The 16,190-nt window shown below is 40.8% G+C and overlaps 1 protein-coding gene across 3 annotated transcripts; it reads left to right on the top strand.

The window, feature by feature from the left end:
- Positions 1-70: 70 nt before the first annotated feature.
- Positions 71-15,601, top strand: LOC121291569 (hairy/enhancer-of-split related with YRPW motif-like protein). 3 transcript variants are annotated; one of them, XM_041212942.1, is made up of 6 exons: positions 71-207; positions 757-823; positions 906-989; positions 5,058-5,139; positions 9,742-9,817; positions 14,387-15,601. In XM_041212942.1, the coding sequence occupies exons 1-6, from the start codon at positions 128-130 to the stop codon at positions 14,430-14,432; spliced, it is 435 nt and encodes a 144-aa protein (XP_041068876.1). In that variant the 5' UTR covers positions 71-127; the 3' UTR covers positions 14,433-15,601. The 3 variants fall into 3 exon arrangements, with proteins under 3 accessions (XP_041068876.1, XP_041068875.1, XP_041068877.1); XM_041212941.1 differs by having other exon boundaries at positions 14,357-15,601; XM_041212943.1 differs by lacking the exon at positions 71-207 and adding an exon at positions 413-651 and having other exon boundaries at positions 14,357-15,601.
- Positions 15,602-16,190: the final 589 nt, after the last annotated feature.

Genomic DNA, 16,190 nt, shown 5'->3' with positions numbered 1-16,190 from the left:
TTGTCCTATCAAGATCCAGAAGATCAAGACAAGCGGAAGCCTTGAGTTGCAGTCACACCTGTGGTTGGGGATTTTCGCATTGCTCCCCGAGTGTTTATAATATATATCTGTTTAAATAAGTCACAGAATGAAGCGGATCTATGATGAAACCTCCTCCGACAGCGATCTGGAGGAGATGATTGACGTTGGGAAAGAGGAACATTACTGGTGAGTGACTTGATTTTTTTTGTGTGTTTTACATTCCTATTCTGTTGCGCACCATCTCGCCCCAATCTCTTGCTTCACCTGTATAACGTTTGCTGATGCTTTTCGAATCCGCGATTTTAAATCAGTTTCCTTTTCCCAAGTGGATATTAATGGAGTTAACCTTTTGGAGCGTTCAGATCAGCAGTAACCTCAACTTGTTTTCGAGTCAGCATTATGAGAAACAATAATCTCTACAGACTGGCTTTGGTCAACAGGGAAAGAACAACTGGAACAGCTGCACATCACATTTTTTGTCTTGACTGCTCATATGCAAGTGACAACACGATGTTTATACAATTCTGCCTTGTTTCAACATAAACCGAGCAATTGGTTAAAAAATGGAATTTTAATGCCCTTTTAAAATGTTACAACAGGCGTTTAAGGTTTAATGGATTATACCATACTGTAAGAACGATTCTTACTTTGTCATCCAGATTTATGTTATTTAAAAGAACTCATTGAAGCCGTCACGATTGGTAATGTAGCATTTTATTTTGTTTCTGTCTTCAGCCCTGTGACTAGATCAATTTCACCAATTACAACCTCCCACATTCTGGCACGAAAGAAAAGGCGTGGGGTAAGTGGGAAATTATTATTTCTGACCGGCAAAATACCGACTCGATTTTATGCAAAGAGCTATCTAAATATTTTTCTTACAGATTATTGAAAAAAGAAGACGGGACAGGATTAATAACAGTTTATCAGAACTGCGTCGTTTGGTTCCAACAGCTTTTGAAAAACAGGTACTTAACCAGTTCAGATAAAACTGAATTTCAGAATTTCAATCTCAGTTTGAAATGTTTAACCTTATACAAGATACTTACATTTGTATGAATGCAGTAAAATTCCATGAAAATTCATATATGACTAACTTTTTTATTATTTCTTCAAAGAGCTTTGATAACCATAACTACTTCATAACATTTACAAGACGGCAAATCATATTATATTACAGTACAATGCCAACCCCTAATCTCACATCCTTTGGATCTGTCAGCAAAGGCCAGTAATGGACATCATAAACTGATTGAGTGCTGTTGGACAATGTTTCTACCAACCCTTGAATCCCATTACTGCCCAAAGACAGTAGGTTAAAAGTAAGAGCTGTCCTCATTTCAGCACACAGTCTAAGGATTCTCCATGTTTCACGGTGGCATTAGTTCAGCTTTCAGTTCTTGCATGAGACCACATTGAGGAGATAGTCTCATTCTACATTGGTTTCAGATACACAATATAATTGAACCAATACAAATTGAATTTTCCAAACTTTTAAAGTTAAGAAGTTCCACACACTCTATGTTGTTAAGGACAGCCTGTCTTTTACTGACAATAATGTTTCATTATTTAGCAGAATTCTGGACATGGTTTTAAATATAATTGTGTAGTCCTATGCTTTCTCCTGACTACAGATTGGCAGTATAACTTGGCACTGTCATGACACAATACTCTAAAAGTAATCATAAAAGTAGAACCATTGTATACTGTCAAATGGAACTTAATATATTACTGCACCATAAAGATTCTGACAATTACACTTGAATTTTGCTCTTAGGAATTTTTGGTTCACTAGACCTGCTCACACTTGTATTAAAACCCCATAATAGCATAATGTAAGAACAATGCAAATGTCCCGGAACCCATCTTGTTTATTCTGTCATCCAGATCCTGTTTCTAAAACTTGTCTAACCATTTTTCAACCTATTCCTTTCATAAGAACTTAAATAGGAACAGCAGTAGGCTATTCAGCCCTTCGAGTCCACCCCACCATTCAATCAGATCACACCTGATCTTTTACTTCAATACCATTTTCCTGCACTATTCCTGTATCCAGTGATGTTTTTAGTATGTAGAAATCTATCGATCTCAGTCTTGAACATACTCAATGACTGAGCCTTCACAGCCCCCTGGGGCAGAGAATTCCAAAGATTTACCACCTTCTGAATGAAGAAATTCCTCCTCAGCTCAGTTCTAAATGGCCTGCCCCTTATTCTGAGACTGAGTCCCCAGTTCTAGACCCCCTGCTTGGGGAAACATCCTTCCTGCATCTACCTTGTCAGGCCCTCTAATAGTTTTGTATGTTGGAAAGAGATCATCTCTCATTCTTCAAAACTCCAAGGAATAAAGGTCCAGTCTATTTAATTGTTCCTCATAGGATAATCCCTCCATCCCAGGAATTAGTTTGGTCAACCTTTCTTGCACTCTTTTTATAGCAAGTATACCTTTCCTTAGGTAAGGAGACCAAAACTGCACACAATACACTAGGTGTGGTCTCACCAAGGGCTTATACAGTTGCAGTAAGACATCTTTACTCCTGTACTCAAATCCTCTTGTAATAAAGGCCAACATACCATCTGCCTTCTTCTTAATTGCTTGCTGTATCTGCAGTGTTAACTTTCAGTAACTCATAAACAAAGGCACCCAAGTCCATTTGAAGTTCAACACCTCCTAGCCTCTCATCATTTAAGAAATGCTCCACATTTCTGTTTTCCTACCAAAGTAAATAACCTCACAGTTCTCCACATTGAATGCCATCTGCCTTTTTTTTGCCCATGTATTTAGCCTCTCCAGATCTCCGTGATGCGTCTTTGCATCCTCCTCACAACTCACACTTCTACCTAGTTTTGTGTCATTGTTCAAATTTGGAAATATTACATTTAATCCCCACATCCAAATCATCAATATAGATTGTCATAGCCTGCCAACCTGAAAATGACCCATTTATTCTGTCTGTTAACCAGTTCTCAATCCATGCCAGTATGTCTCCCCATAATCCTATGTGCTCTAATTTTGTTTACTAATCTCTTGTCTGGGACTTTATCAAAAACTTTCTGAAAATCTAACTATATTACATCACCAGTTCCCCCTTATCTATTCTGCTAGTTACATCCTCAAAAAACTCCAAACATGATTTCCCTTTCATAAATCCACATTGACTCTGTCCAATCCTATCATTATGCTCTAAATGTCCTGTTATCCTTGATTATAGATTCTAGCATTTTCCCTACTACTGATGTCAGACTAACAGATTTTCTCTCTCCCTCCTTTCTTAAATATTGGAGTTACATTTGCTACCTTCCAATCCACAGGTACCATTCCAGAGTCTATAAAATTTTGAAAGATGACCACCAATGCATCTACTATCTCTATAGCCACCTCTTTAAACTCTCTGGGATTTGATCATCAGGTCCAGGGATTTATATATTTTAAGTCCCATTAATTTCTCTAGTACTTTTTTTTTTTACTAATATTAATATCTTGGCAGCTCCTTGTTTACACTAGTCCCTTTCAAGCAGATATTCTACTAACTACAGAATCAGAAATCAATTCAGTTATCTTTTGAATGATTTACTCAGTCTTTCATGCTCTTAAGTAATCTAAAAGCCACTGACTTCAAGCATGAAGTAGTAAATTCCTTATGTCAATCTAAGCCTGGGCTCCTTTAGATCACAGTGGTCTCTGATTCTTATATCCTATTTTCTACAAATTACTTCTCCAAATTTCACTTCAATTTTTGCTATCATTTTGAAAACTGGCAGTGAACATTTATTTGTTCTCCCTGAAGAGCCTGCTAAAATATTGGTTTCCAATCAATGCTGCATAAAAAACTATTTGGAAGCACAATGTCAGTTTCTACAGGTATGCCTACGACATCCAGCTCTACCTCACCACTACCTCTCAACCTCTCCAGCCTCTACATTCTCAGACTGTTTTTCCAACATCCAGTACTCAGTAAGCAGAAATTTCCTCCCATTAAATATTGAGAAGACTGAAGCCATTGTCTTTGACCTCTGTCACAAACGCCACTCCCTAACCACCAACTCCATCCTTCTCCCTTGCAACTGTCTGAGGCTGAACCAGGCTGCGCATAACCTCATCTCATATTGACATTGAGGTGAACTTTCAATCAGATATTTGCACTGTTACTAAGACTGCCTATTTCCACCTACATAACATTTCCCGACCCCTACCCTGCCTCAGGTCTTCTTCTGCTGAAACCCTAAGCCATGGCTTCAATACCTAGACTTGACCCTTTTAACACACTCCTGACTTTCCACCTCCCATAAACTTGAGGTCATCCAAAACTCTGCTGCCCATGCCCTAAATCTCACCAAATCCCATTCACCCATCACCTCTGTGTTCACTGATCTACACTGGTGCTCAGTTAAGCAAGCTCATGATTTTAGAATTTGCATCCTTGTTTTCAAATCCCAACATGGTCTCATTCCTTCCAATGTCCGTAATCTCCTCCAGCCTCACAACTCTCTGACGTAATTGCGCTTCTCTAATTCTGGTCTCTTGAGCATCCCTGATCTTAATTGCTCCATCATTGGTGGCTGTGCCTTCAGCTGCCTAGCCCTAAAATCTGAAATGCCCTCCCTCAACCTCTCTGCCTCTGTACTTCACTTTCCTTCTTTAAGGCTCTCCTTAAAACCTGCCTCTTTGACAAGCTTTTGGTCATCTATCCTAACATCTCATTATGTGGCTTGGTGTCATATTTTGTTTTATAATGCTTCCATGAAGCACCTTGGAATGTTTTATAATGTTAAAGGAGCTATATAAGTTTGAACTGTTGTTGTTGTTGAAATATATGTTTGTTTTTCATAAGGATAAAAGTTGTGTCAATGGTACTCATGAAGACAGAAAGACAAAATTCACTTCTTCATTCATTCAATGGCTCATTCACTCACACATTAAAGCTTTGGTTCATTCATTCGGTAATTAGTGCAGCAAAATCTGTTTCTTGTTAATTACTTTGTTCATGTTACAATTACTATTCATATTAACAGAAGTTTCCTTATTCTAACACTCAGGGATCATCCAAGCTGGAGAAAGCTGAGATCCTACAGATGACTGTAGACCATCTGAAGTTGCTCCATGCAACAGGAGGGAAAGGTAAGATTGAAATGTTGAAAAATTGAGATGTTAAAACAGGGTGAAATTCCTGTCCTCACTGATATAAATGAAGAAATTGACATGAGTAAAAAGGTTATTTCATCACCTTGTTCTCATGCTACCTTTTCAGTGATGTATGCCTATGTGCTACCAATTTGAGCTGGGAGACTCCGGGTTGCAGTTAGGCTCAGAGATGGAATTAACCAGAGGTTAAGGTTACAATATTGGCTGAAGATTTAGATATTGGAGAGGGGATCTGCTTTCATAGCAAGCCTGCTTCCCAAGAACCAAAATACAACTTTATGTATAAAGCATTCTTTATGGAAGGCAAGTGAACAATGAATTATCTTTAATTATTTTATTCCAACTCCTGGTGAGTATCAAACTAACAGATGAAAAAATCTGGGCTGAAAGCTACCAATCAAGTCAAACAAGATTAACCGAAGCAGGACAGCAAATTTCAGTTCATTGTTTTTTGTGACTCTCAGTATCTGCTTTAGAAGGCCTCCTTAGTGCTTTAAACAGCTTGGACCATGTGTCCTTGGTAAAGAGCTTTTATGTGAGAAAAATACCTCACAGATTCCTTGTTTGGTCTTTGCTATTGTAATGGTACATCAAGAAGGCAATTGAATAAAAGTGACCACACTCAACTGTAGCCTTCACTTTCACTTTCGTATTAAAGAAATAAGGGACGTGCATTTATTGTAATACCTTACATGGCCATAGGACGTCCTGAAGCATTTCACAATCTTTGGGCAGAATTTTCCACGCCCACTGGTGACTGGTATGTTTGGTAGCGTGAGTGGCCAATATGGCGACAAGGCCAAAAATCAGTTTCATAACATCGTGAAACCAGTTTGCGATCATCCACTCTGCCCGTCGATGGCGGGCTGCAGTTCCCACCATCAGACGTCAGGAACCGCATTGTAATATATCTGCATATTATTATAAGCCCAGCCCGCCAGCATTATCCCCCCACAGTAGATCACACCAACATGTTTCACAACAGCATATTAAGGCATGCACTTGGAGGGCTGCACTTCAAGGGGAACTCGGAAGTGAGTGCACAGTAAAACTGCACAGCGATCACAAGGATCACCTGTTGGACTTCAAGGTGGAGGTGCCGCACATTCAGGCGAGGGCACAGGCAAGTCGCTCTTTCCCTGCTGGCTGACAGTGTGGTGCTGGGGCAAGGGCTGCCCTGCGGTTGAGGCGACTTGGGGTGGGAGGCAAGGGTTGCACTACAGCAGTGCACAAGCATGCGCAGGGTGATGGGGCAGAGAAGCAGCCACGCATTAAGTAAACTTTGCATAAGGTAAGAATTCCTCCATAGCTGAGACAGTTCAGGCACAGCCACATTGACATGCTTGGAGTCAGGACCCTAGCTTATCTGCCCACTTAAGCAATGCAAAGGCATGAAATTGCCACCGAATGCTCCAAAGATTTTCACCCTTTGGGCACAGACTGCAAACTAATAAGTGTTTTAGTGGACTGCAGAACAATTGGACAACTGGGCAAGTTGTACAATCTCCTTCCTAAAGCTGGCCATGGAGCAGTCACTGGTGGAGGCGTTCAAAGCCCCTTGCAATGTCATCATCCCGGTTTGGACCAGTCTCCTCCATGGTTCAAGCTAACAGTGCAGCCTTGCAGTGCAGGTTAGGAGAATGCCTGCGCCTGAGCTTAGAGCACAGCATGCAGTCCAATGGGTAAAGCTGCTGCCAATCTATCAGGGAGTGGGGTGGAGGTGGGTGGGGTTTCAGGCAGTCATGCAGAGCACTAAACTTTGGACATTCCAAGTGGTGGCCAGCACTCTCTGGGATGCATTAAGGGGCCGGCAGACTTAACCAAGGGAGGCTCTTAGGAAACCCAAGCTAACCCACACATCTCTCTCTTCCATCCTGCATGAGGAGTAGATCAGGAATATAGAGCCTGGTGACCTAGTTGTATGCCTTGTGGCATACAGAGAGCAGAGACGATGGAGAAGAGAGTGAAGGAGGTGCCTGGCTCGACAGGAAGGAGCAGCACCCTCAGGAAGAAGGTGCAGCTGCGACTCCTGTACAAGTTGCTGAAGAGTCACTGAACTATCGGTGTTTGGTGCCTAGCTAGCCTCAGGGTCTATAGACACTGCTTTCATTCCTGCAAATGACTGAGAACCAGTGTAGTGATGACTGCACATGTTTAGGGAACTAGTCAGTCACATCTGCCAGCCACTGCAGGATTTGCTGCCATGGGGACATGGAGGGCATTCACCTCCAGTGGCTGTGAAAGTTACCACGGTACACCAGTGGATCCATTCAGGGCTCCACAGGTGACCTCTGTGGGATATCTCAAGCCTCCACCCACAAATGCATCCATGAGATCACAGACACAATCTTCACGAAGGCAGGCAACTAAGCCAAGATACAAGAGTGCTGGGATTTGCCCAGATCTCAGGTTTCCCACAGGTGCTGCGTGCCAGCGACTATACTCACATATCACTCAGATCTCAATTGCAATAAGTAGTCAACTATAACAATCACAAGGGCTTCCACTCACTAAATGTTCAGCTGATGTGCGACCACCATAAATGCATCCTGCAGGTCTGCGCACTGATCCCAGGGAGAGTCCATGACTCCCACATTCTCAATCATTCTCAGGTCCCTGAAGTCTTCCAGGGTCCACAGAGACTGCAGGGTTGGCTCCTTGGGGACATAGCTGGTGAAAACCATGTAGCAGCCTTATACTGCAGCAGAGCAAAGGTACAACAAGGCTCATCTGCAATTCGAATCCTCGGTGGAGCAAACCATCTGGATGCCAAAAATGAGGTTCCAGTGCCTGGAGTGGACTGGTGGAGTCCTGCACTATAGTCCACAGAGGGTGTCATGCATCATTGTCACCTGTTGCGCCCTTTTCAACCTGGCACTGCAACAGAAAGAGCAGCTAGCTAAGGAGGAGATGGAGGAGCTGGATGTCTCCTCCGATGAGGAGGATGTCAACAGGGATGAGGGTGAGGAGTTCCTCGAAGGCTATCATGCCGGCGATGAGGCTGTTGCACTGGTCATATGAGGCAGGCGAGCTCGGGAGATATGTGGAGGATGATGACAACATGCAGTGAGGAAACATCATAGATCCTCACATTGCACTTTTGAATATTTGACTCTGGCTGATGGCAGTGCACATTTGCTCTTGTGATAAGGCTCCTGTCATGGAGGCACAGTGGAAGCCCTAATAGTTCCTTTTCCAAGAAGATGGTGATGACATACAATGATGACACCCCATAGATCTTCACATAGCCTCTGTGAATGCCTGACTCCTGACTGGCTGAGGGCAGCTCGCTTGCACTCCGTGATCAGGGTCATATTGTGGAGACACAGCTCTGAAACTTTAAATGTACCTAATCCTTTGTCAGTCTTCAGCACCTGACCCTTTCAGGAGCACAGCGTCACTGAGCACTGATTCACCAGAATAATATCAGGGCTTAAATGGTTAAATGAGGGCAGGTTATGTACATCAACAACAAAAATAGTTATGCACTCTTGCTCTTTCTCTGTAAAAGAGGAATTATATGCATCCGCCACAAACCAACTTACAATTTAGAAATAAGTTGGTGTTATTGTTATTTACACTACAACTGTAGTGTCCACGCAAAGTGGTTTTGCTTTGCAGCAACACTAAAGTTGTCATGCAAATCCAAATTTGAAACTTGACCAAACAATGCAACAACCTGGAGTGAGGCTCAAGCTAACTCCATCTTTCTCCAGGGTCAAGTTAGGCCATGACTGAATTTGAACCAAAGCTCTTTAGCTTTACACCAATGTTACAGTTGTAGTATAAATTCAACATCAACTGCAAATTTGATTTGGAGAGCTTATAAGGATGGCAACCTACTATTGGTAAAAATGCATCATATTTACGCAGTAAGGAAGGGGTGCTCTGCTAAAATTAGGATCAAAGTCAATGGTTGAGACAGAGAAATATTTACGTTGCATTTAACCATTCCTGTACCTGACATCCATGCTGAGTGCCATCACTTCACCACTGACTGAAAAATCCAGACCATTTTCTTAATTTATAATTCCTAGTTCACTCCTGATTCAACACAGAGGGCTTCTTTCAACTCATCCAATTTTAATTTTTTGATGATTTTAAAAACTTACAACTTAGTTTCATTAGTATTTTTTCCAGTTACAGCAAATTCACTTTTGTATAGAACTTTTCTTCCCTTCAGATTTCTTCTGCAGTTTTTACAGGTTGATCAAAACAAATCACAGTCGTCCAAATATGTACTTGGTTATCTTCTATATAAAACTACATTTATGAGGTTGCATAGGCTGGACCTCTTGAAATTTATCCTAATGTCAATATTACCTCTTTGAATTTATGCTTCATCTATTAATAAACATGAACATTCAGAAGAAGGATAAATTTTATTTTAATGAAATTATTGCATTATGAGTTGTGAAAAAGCAGATGCAAAGCCCAAACCCATTAAAGGACTATTGTAATTAATGCTGTAGATGGTCACTCTACAGTACATATTAAAATGTAACAAAATTAACAAATGAACAAGGCTTTTCTGAATCCTTTTCCATCATATGCTAACTATAATTATTTTACTGACAGGCTATTTTGATCCTCACTTGCTAGCCGTGGATTACAGAAGTATGGGATTCAGAGAATGTCTCGCTGAAGTCATAAGGTATCTCAGCTCATTTGAACGATTTCAAGGCCATGACAATACTGATCCACTAAAGGATCGTCTGGTATCTCATCTCAACAATTATGTATCTGAAATAGAGCCTACACCATTGGCACCAGCTTCCTTGATCCACCGGGCCTGGACTTGGCCACACCACCATTTAACTACTTTGCTCCCACAGACAGCAGAAGGAGGACAATTACCATGCAGGGACACTCTTCATAACCCAGCCTTCCTTACTGGCTCTACATTAGCATGTTCCACCTCATCTCTGAGAGGAATTCCTCTTGACAAAATAGCATCCTCTGTGATGTCACCCACACACAGCCTTCTCCCAAACATGACATCATCCAGCCTCAATCTCCTGTCAAACCTGGCATCACCTATTCATAGAGTCCTGTCCAACATGACGTGCACGTTTCCTGGTGTTCTGTCCAATGTGGGCTCAACCAACAAGATGTTGACTGGTGTTGCTGTATCTCCACAAATTACTTCACCTTTGCTGTCACCAGCTTCCAATTCCAGCAACATTCATACGACTGCTGCATCCATGCCTGGGTCTTTGGGACTTTTTCCATCTGTAACACACTTACGACTTAATCCCTCTAGTCAGACAAGCAACCTGAGCACTCGCAAGCCCCAAAGATCATGGACAACTGAGATTGGGGCTTTCTGAACCTAGCCTAATGGAGAAAAGATTTTAACTACACTTTTATTATGATATATTGTGATATAAGAATATATTGTACCAGAAAATATCCTGCTAGATGTAAGCAGTTCGTATTCCTATTGAACTTGAGCAAAAAATAACTGAAGTTCAGTATCTATGCATGTTACACAGTGCAGAAGTTTCCTCTAACTTTCTAATCTGTGAAGCAATTGTTTTTAGTCCGATAAATGAAGTACTGTATTTTTCCAGAATTTACTCCACCCTTCCTTGTAGTAGTGCTTTAGTTTCTCAGAATAGGCTTGTTCCTAGCATTTACCTGTGTTAGAATAAGTGTGCAGCATGATTTGTGTTCAACTTTTAATGATCCATCAGTCTTCCTTTATTCTTGGTCTCATCATGCAAGTTGAAAGCTTTCAGTTCATTGCAGTACAAGTCTGGTGCTGTTTTGGTTTTCAAGCCACTAATAAGGGAAAGTAATGTGCTTGTTGAGTATAATTATGCCTTATATTCCATTCATTTTCATTTCTTAACTGTTGTCTCCAACAATAGCTGTTTCCGTTGGGTTGTGGATATAGACATTCTGCATTGTATACTTATTGTCCAGGGTCCAAGTTACTCTATAATGAATCAAGATATTGCTAAAGGGAAGGACTGGTTCTTTAAGTATGGTAGAGGGCACTTCTATTGTGTGGTGTTCCATCCTGTTGTATGGGAAAAATTTTAAAACTTACCCCAAAATGATGAATGACATTTCAAAATTACTTAATAATTCAGGATTTAGAATTCAAAGGCTCAATTGCAAAAACTACCAGGCTGTAGAAATATATAACAAAAACAAAAATAGCTGAAAAAACTCAGCAGGTCTGACAGCACCTGCGGAGAGGAATACAGTTAACGTTTCGAGTCCGTATGACTATATATAGAAATGAGTTCCTTTCTTAATGAGAAATCTATGTGGAGTCAAAATAGTTCTCTTTTACAGCTGCTGTCATTCCAGGAAGTGTACAAGAAATGTTGCACCCAATAAAATATGCATTATCTATAACTCTAATCAGGGTACAAAGTGATTCCAATAGTAGCACAGGTATAGATTTGATATAGTTCTGGCATAGATCTGCTATTGGTATTATTATGAGGATTGGAGTTGATACATGGATGACATCATTTTCACTTAATTTAGACCTAATAAAATGTCAATGATATTTGTTAAAAGGTAAGTAAATAAGGATAAATTAGTTAAAAATAAATAGTTACAAAGCTCTTTGAGACTTTGGGCATAAATTTGTCTTGTGCTCACTGATCTACATTCACTTGCTGTTGAGTAATGCCTCGATTTTAAAATTCTCATCTATCTTTTCAAATCCCACCATGGCCTTGCTCCTCCATGGACTGAATTTTACATGCCACCAGTGGGCATGTTTCCCATGGGGTCGGGGGGCAGGTAAAATAGGGTGGGCACCACCCACCCAGTGCCTTCCCACCAACCCCCAAGCTCACCCCCATAATATGTTTGGGGGGCGGGCACCAAAATTGGCAGCCCCGCCTGCCATACTTAAATAAATAATTAAGGGTCAATTAGGCTTGTTATCAAGCCAATTAACCCTGATAATACATTGCCCACACGATAAAATGTTTGATGCGGGTAGCAGTAGGGAGGTGGGAAGCCCATTTTTTTAATTTGAATGTTTAAAGGGCAGGAAGGAAGGGGGGGGTCACTCTTTGGGGGCTGCCCTTTGCCGATTATGGGATGGCCCCCCACTTAGGTCAAACCCCCCTCTTCCTTCCTAACTACTCCCTCCCTTAAACCCATCCGCTCCCCCTGCCCCCTCCCTAACCTACCCAAACCCTCCCAGCCTAAGTCTCTGGATTTACTTGCTCCGGGGATCTACAGACGCCTTCCTGGTGCTGCCGGGACTGATGGAGCTGCTGGCCAATCCAATTGGCCAGCAGCTCCAGAGAGCAGGACATTTACCCCAATGAGGAGCGGAAGTCCCACTCAGCCCTCATTAATTTACCCCACAGTGCTTTATGGTTGCGGGGTAGGTTGATGGCAGCTCCACGTTGATGTTCTTTCCAGGGGTGGGGTGTGAGGGGCTCACCCATACCCCCAACACCCACCACCGTATTATTCAGCTTCAAATCTCTGTGATCTCCTCCATCCCAGAACCCCCGTGATCCCTATGCACTACAGACTCCAGCAACTTGAGTATCCGCAATTTTAATCACTTCACTAATGGTGGCTGTGTCTTCAGCTGCCTTGGCCCTGAGCTCTGGAATTCCCTCCATATGTCTCTCTGTTTCTTTACCACTCCATCCTCCTTTAAAGGCAAGTCTTGGCTCTTTGATGAATTCCTTGAATCCTATCTCTGTGGCCAAGGTTTTGGTCAGCTGACTTATTAGCTCTAATGTGGCTCCATGTCAAAATTTGCTCCACAATGCTCCTATAAAGCACTTTGGAACATTTTATTAGGTTAAAGATGGATATTAATGCAACTTTCTGTTTTTACTGTAGTGCAAAACAGGCACCAGCAAGTCTGCAACCCTCTTTGCACTTCACCCAATTTTGTTCCTCATTTATTGGAGTGCAAAATGGGCTTCTAATCCACAATTACATGTGTTATGCTATTGCTCAAAAACAAATTTTTACTCCGCAACCACACCCCTGCCCCTCACCCAAACACAGCCATCTAGCTCCCCACCACATCCGCCATTCCATTCACATAGACCTCCCCAGCTCCACACCAAGACCATCCCTTGCACACCCCTGGCCATCTCTCTCCCATCACACGAATCTAATTCTAGCTGCACCCCCACACTTTAATGGCTCTTGCTCCAGACCCATAGATCTTCCTCTGCCCTCCACATGCAGACTGGCTCTCTGGCCCTCGTCCCCCAAGTCTCGCCCCTCTCATGGACCATCCCCTCCCCCTCCCCCTGTAGGCTCACAGTCCCTAATTTTAATTAGAGTTTTATTATAATTTTACTACTTAGAGAGAAATACTTGTTAAATCAGTTTATGGTTTGTTTTTTAATGCGAAGGTTACAATTTCAAATACTGCTATAAGTCAGAGTGAAAGTCCAGCTCTCATTAGGTATGATACTGAGACATGAGTCTCTCAGTTCTTTCTGGTGATTGACAGTCAGTGCAGAAGACATCACAACATAATGATAACTTAGATTGTGTTGCCTAAAATTTACCCTAACTTTTGCATTTTCATTAAATGAAACAACTTACCTCTATTCTGTTGAAAAGTGTAAGCTTGATTTTTGTATTCTTATGAATTTAACACATGGGAAACCAGAACCAGAACACTCATTGGAATATAATGACCTTAACCTCATGGCATTTAATAGGAGTTTACCATATACAGTTTTGACTTTTTCAACTGACTAGCAGAGTTGTTCCTGTTACCAGGGAAATATCATTGTTAAATTGTTATATTATTCCAAAATGATTTAGGAACTATATTTTCATGTGTATGTACACATAAGTATCCAGAATACCACATGCACTCACTGCTGCAAAACAGTCTGTGTACTGAACTAACAAAGTATCAGTCTACCACAGACATGGGGAGATGTAAAAATATAAACTTGATGAAAGCTCCAGTATCCAAGCCTAACGGTGTAATTACTTCGGACTTCAGGGACCACTAAACATAACGGTCCCTTATAACAAAATTCATAATAACAAATTCTAATTATTTGAGCCCATATTTTTGAAAGTAGGTTTTTCAGTGTGAAATCAGTAGACTTTTTTATGGTAATCACTGATGCTGAGTGTAAGAACATTGATTTTGGGAGCCGTAGAGTGTAGATGGACTTAGGTTAAATCTCCATTCATTTCCCATCTTTGTTGCATCTCCTAGTCAAATGAAGAGTAAACTCTTTTTCTGCAGTAGGAAAGCGGAGACAGAAGAAGTGACATGCCTGAGAGTCCCCTAGCACCTCTGAAGGCTACTACAGAGAATTGAATGTAATCTGGAGGCAGGAGAAGACCAAAATGGGGAATAATATGAAGAGGGAAAGTTGTATAAAAAGGAAGGATTTTTTGTGTAAAAGCATGTTGTGTGTCGCATCATTATTGGACTTCAATTTTTAGAGAGCAAGTGACTCTGACCCCTAAATACCACCAGTTTATGTGGCAGTAATACAAACCAGATTTACAAGAGGACTTCTATATTTCAGTGTTCCCTGCTTTCTATTGGAGTCTTTTAATTTTCTCTTGAATTAATTATATCGATGTGAAACTGAAGCACTCCACATATAGTTGTAGTTATTTCACAACTGTTTTTCTTTCTATTTTTCTGCTTTAATCATCTGCTAATAGGTCATGCATGTCTTGCAGACATGTGGTGAGGTTGATCTTTTCCACAGACACCCTAGCTATCAGCAGCAATAACTTATATTTACATAACCATTCTGTGTAAAAAAAAACTCAAGTTGTTTTATTATTTGGACATTAAACAATGAGTGAAGGAACTTAGAACAAAGGCGCAGTCAAAGAGAGGGGTTTTGGAGAAACTTTTGAAGGAAGTAGGAGAGTTTTCTAGAGAGAAGAAAATTGTCTCCTAGACTAGTTGGCAAAAGAACGATTAAGTTTGGGCAAGTCACAAGAGTTTTCAGTATTTCCTACAAGTTTGGATACCTGTTCCCCACACAACACTCCAACCTGCAGCATATAGCTGGGAATGAACTAAACCTATCCTTGTTTGTTCAGTGTGAACAGGAAGAGCACTCAGAGATCAAGAAATATTAAATGCACAACAGTACTTCACACTGTTGTTTAGAGAAAAGGTATAAGTAAAGCAAACATTTTGGAAAAAGTTTATATAATGGAATTTTTAATATAATAGATGTAATGTTATTAAAGTTCTGAAAACTTATTGAAAAATGTAGAAATATTATAAGTAGACTATGCAACTGATCAGTGGGTAATTTCTGAATCAAATGCACTTAATCTCTCCACTATGTGGGAAAGCCATAAGAAACTCTTATAAATCTGAACTATACATAGTGGATTCTGCACCATATGTATTTTCAAAATGTATTGAATTCTGTATGATTGAAGGTTTAAATATTGGCTGAGTTAATAAATATGCATTGAGTTTAAACTGTGGAAAGTGTGAAATAATTTCATTTATTTTTGACTTGTAATTTTGTCCCAGCAAAAATTCACCCTGAAATCTTGGCCATAGAGCATTATTCAACCTATTGCCCAGCCACTAAGCTCTCTAGGTAGTACTGCTAATGTTAGCTGTGGCTCAGTAGTAACACTCTTGCCTGAGTTGAAAGGTTGTGTGTTCAAGTCCCATTTGAAGACTTGAGCATAAAAATTTAGGCTGAAACTCAAATTCAGCAGAGGAAATGAGATGCTGCCTTTCAGATCAGATGGAAAGCAAGGTCCTATCTATCCACTCAGGTAGATGTAGAAGATCCCATGGCATTATTTTGGTGGAGTTATCCCTGATATCCTGACCAGTGCTTATTTTTCAATCAACATCACATAAAAATCAGATCATCTGGTCATTAACATACTGCTGTTTGTGTACTTTGCTGTGTGTAAATTGGCTGCCGTGTTTCCTACATTGCAACAGCAATCATAGAGCAATAGTACTTTGATGGCTGTAAAACTTTTTGGGAAGACCTATGGTTGTGAAAGACGTTATATAAATACAAATCTTTTGTTCCTTCTGCTAAGTG

The sequence above is a fragment of the Carcharodon carcharias genome, chromosome 19 (assembly GCF_017639515.1).
Source record: "Carcharodon carcharias isolate sCarCar2 chromosome 19, sCarCar2.pri, whole genome shotgun sequence".
NCBI lineage: Eukaryota > Metazoa > Chordata > Chondrichthyes > Lamniformes > Lamnidae > Carcharodon > Carcharodon carcharias.
This window is presented reverse-complemented; position numbering and strand designations above follow the sequence as displayed.

Coding starts and splice junctions, on each gene's coding strand:
- LOC121291569 (XM_041212941.1), top strand. CDS start 128: ATGAAGCGGATCTATGATGAAACCTCCTCCGACAGCGATCTGGAGGAG. Junction 990..5,057: donor CAACAGCTTTTGAAAAACAG/GTACTTAACCAG, acceptor TCTAACACTCAG/GGATCATCCAAGCTGGAGAA. Junction 5,140..9,741: donor CCATGCAACAGGAGGGAAAG/GTAAGATTGAAA, acceptor TTTTACTGACAG/GCTATTTTGATCCTCACTTG.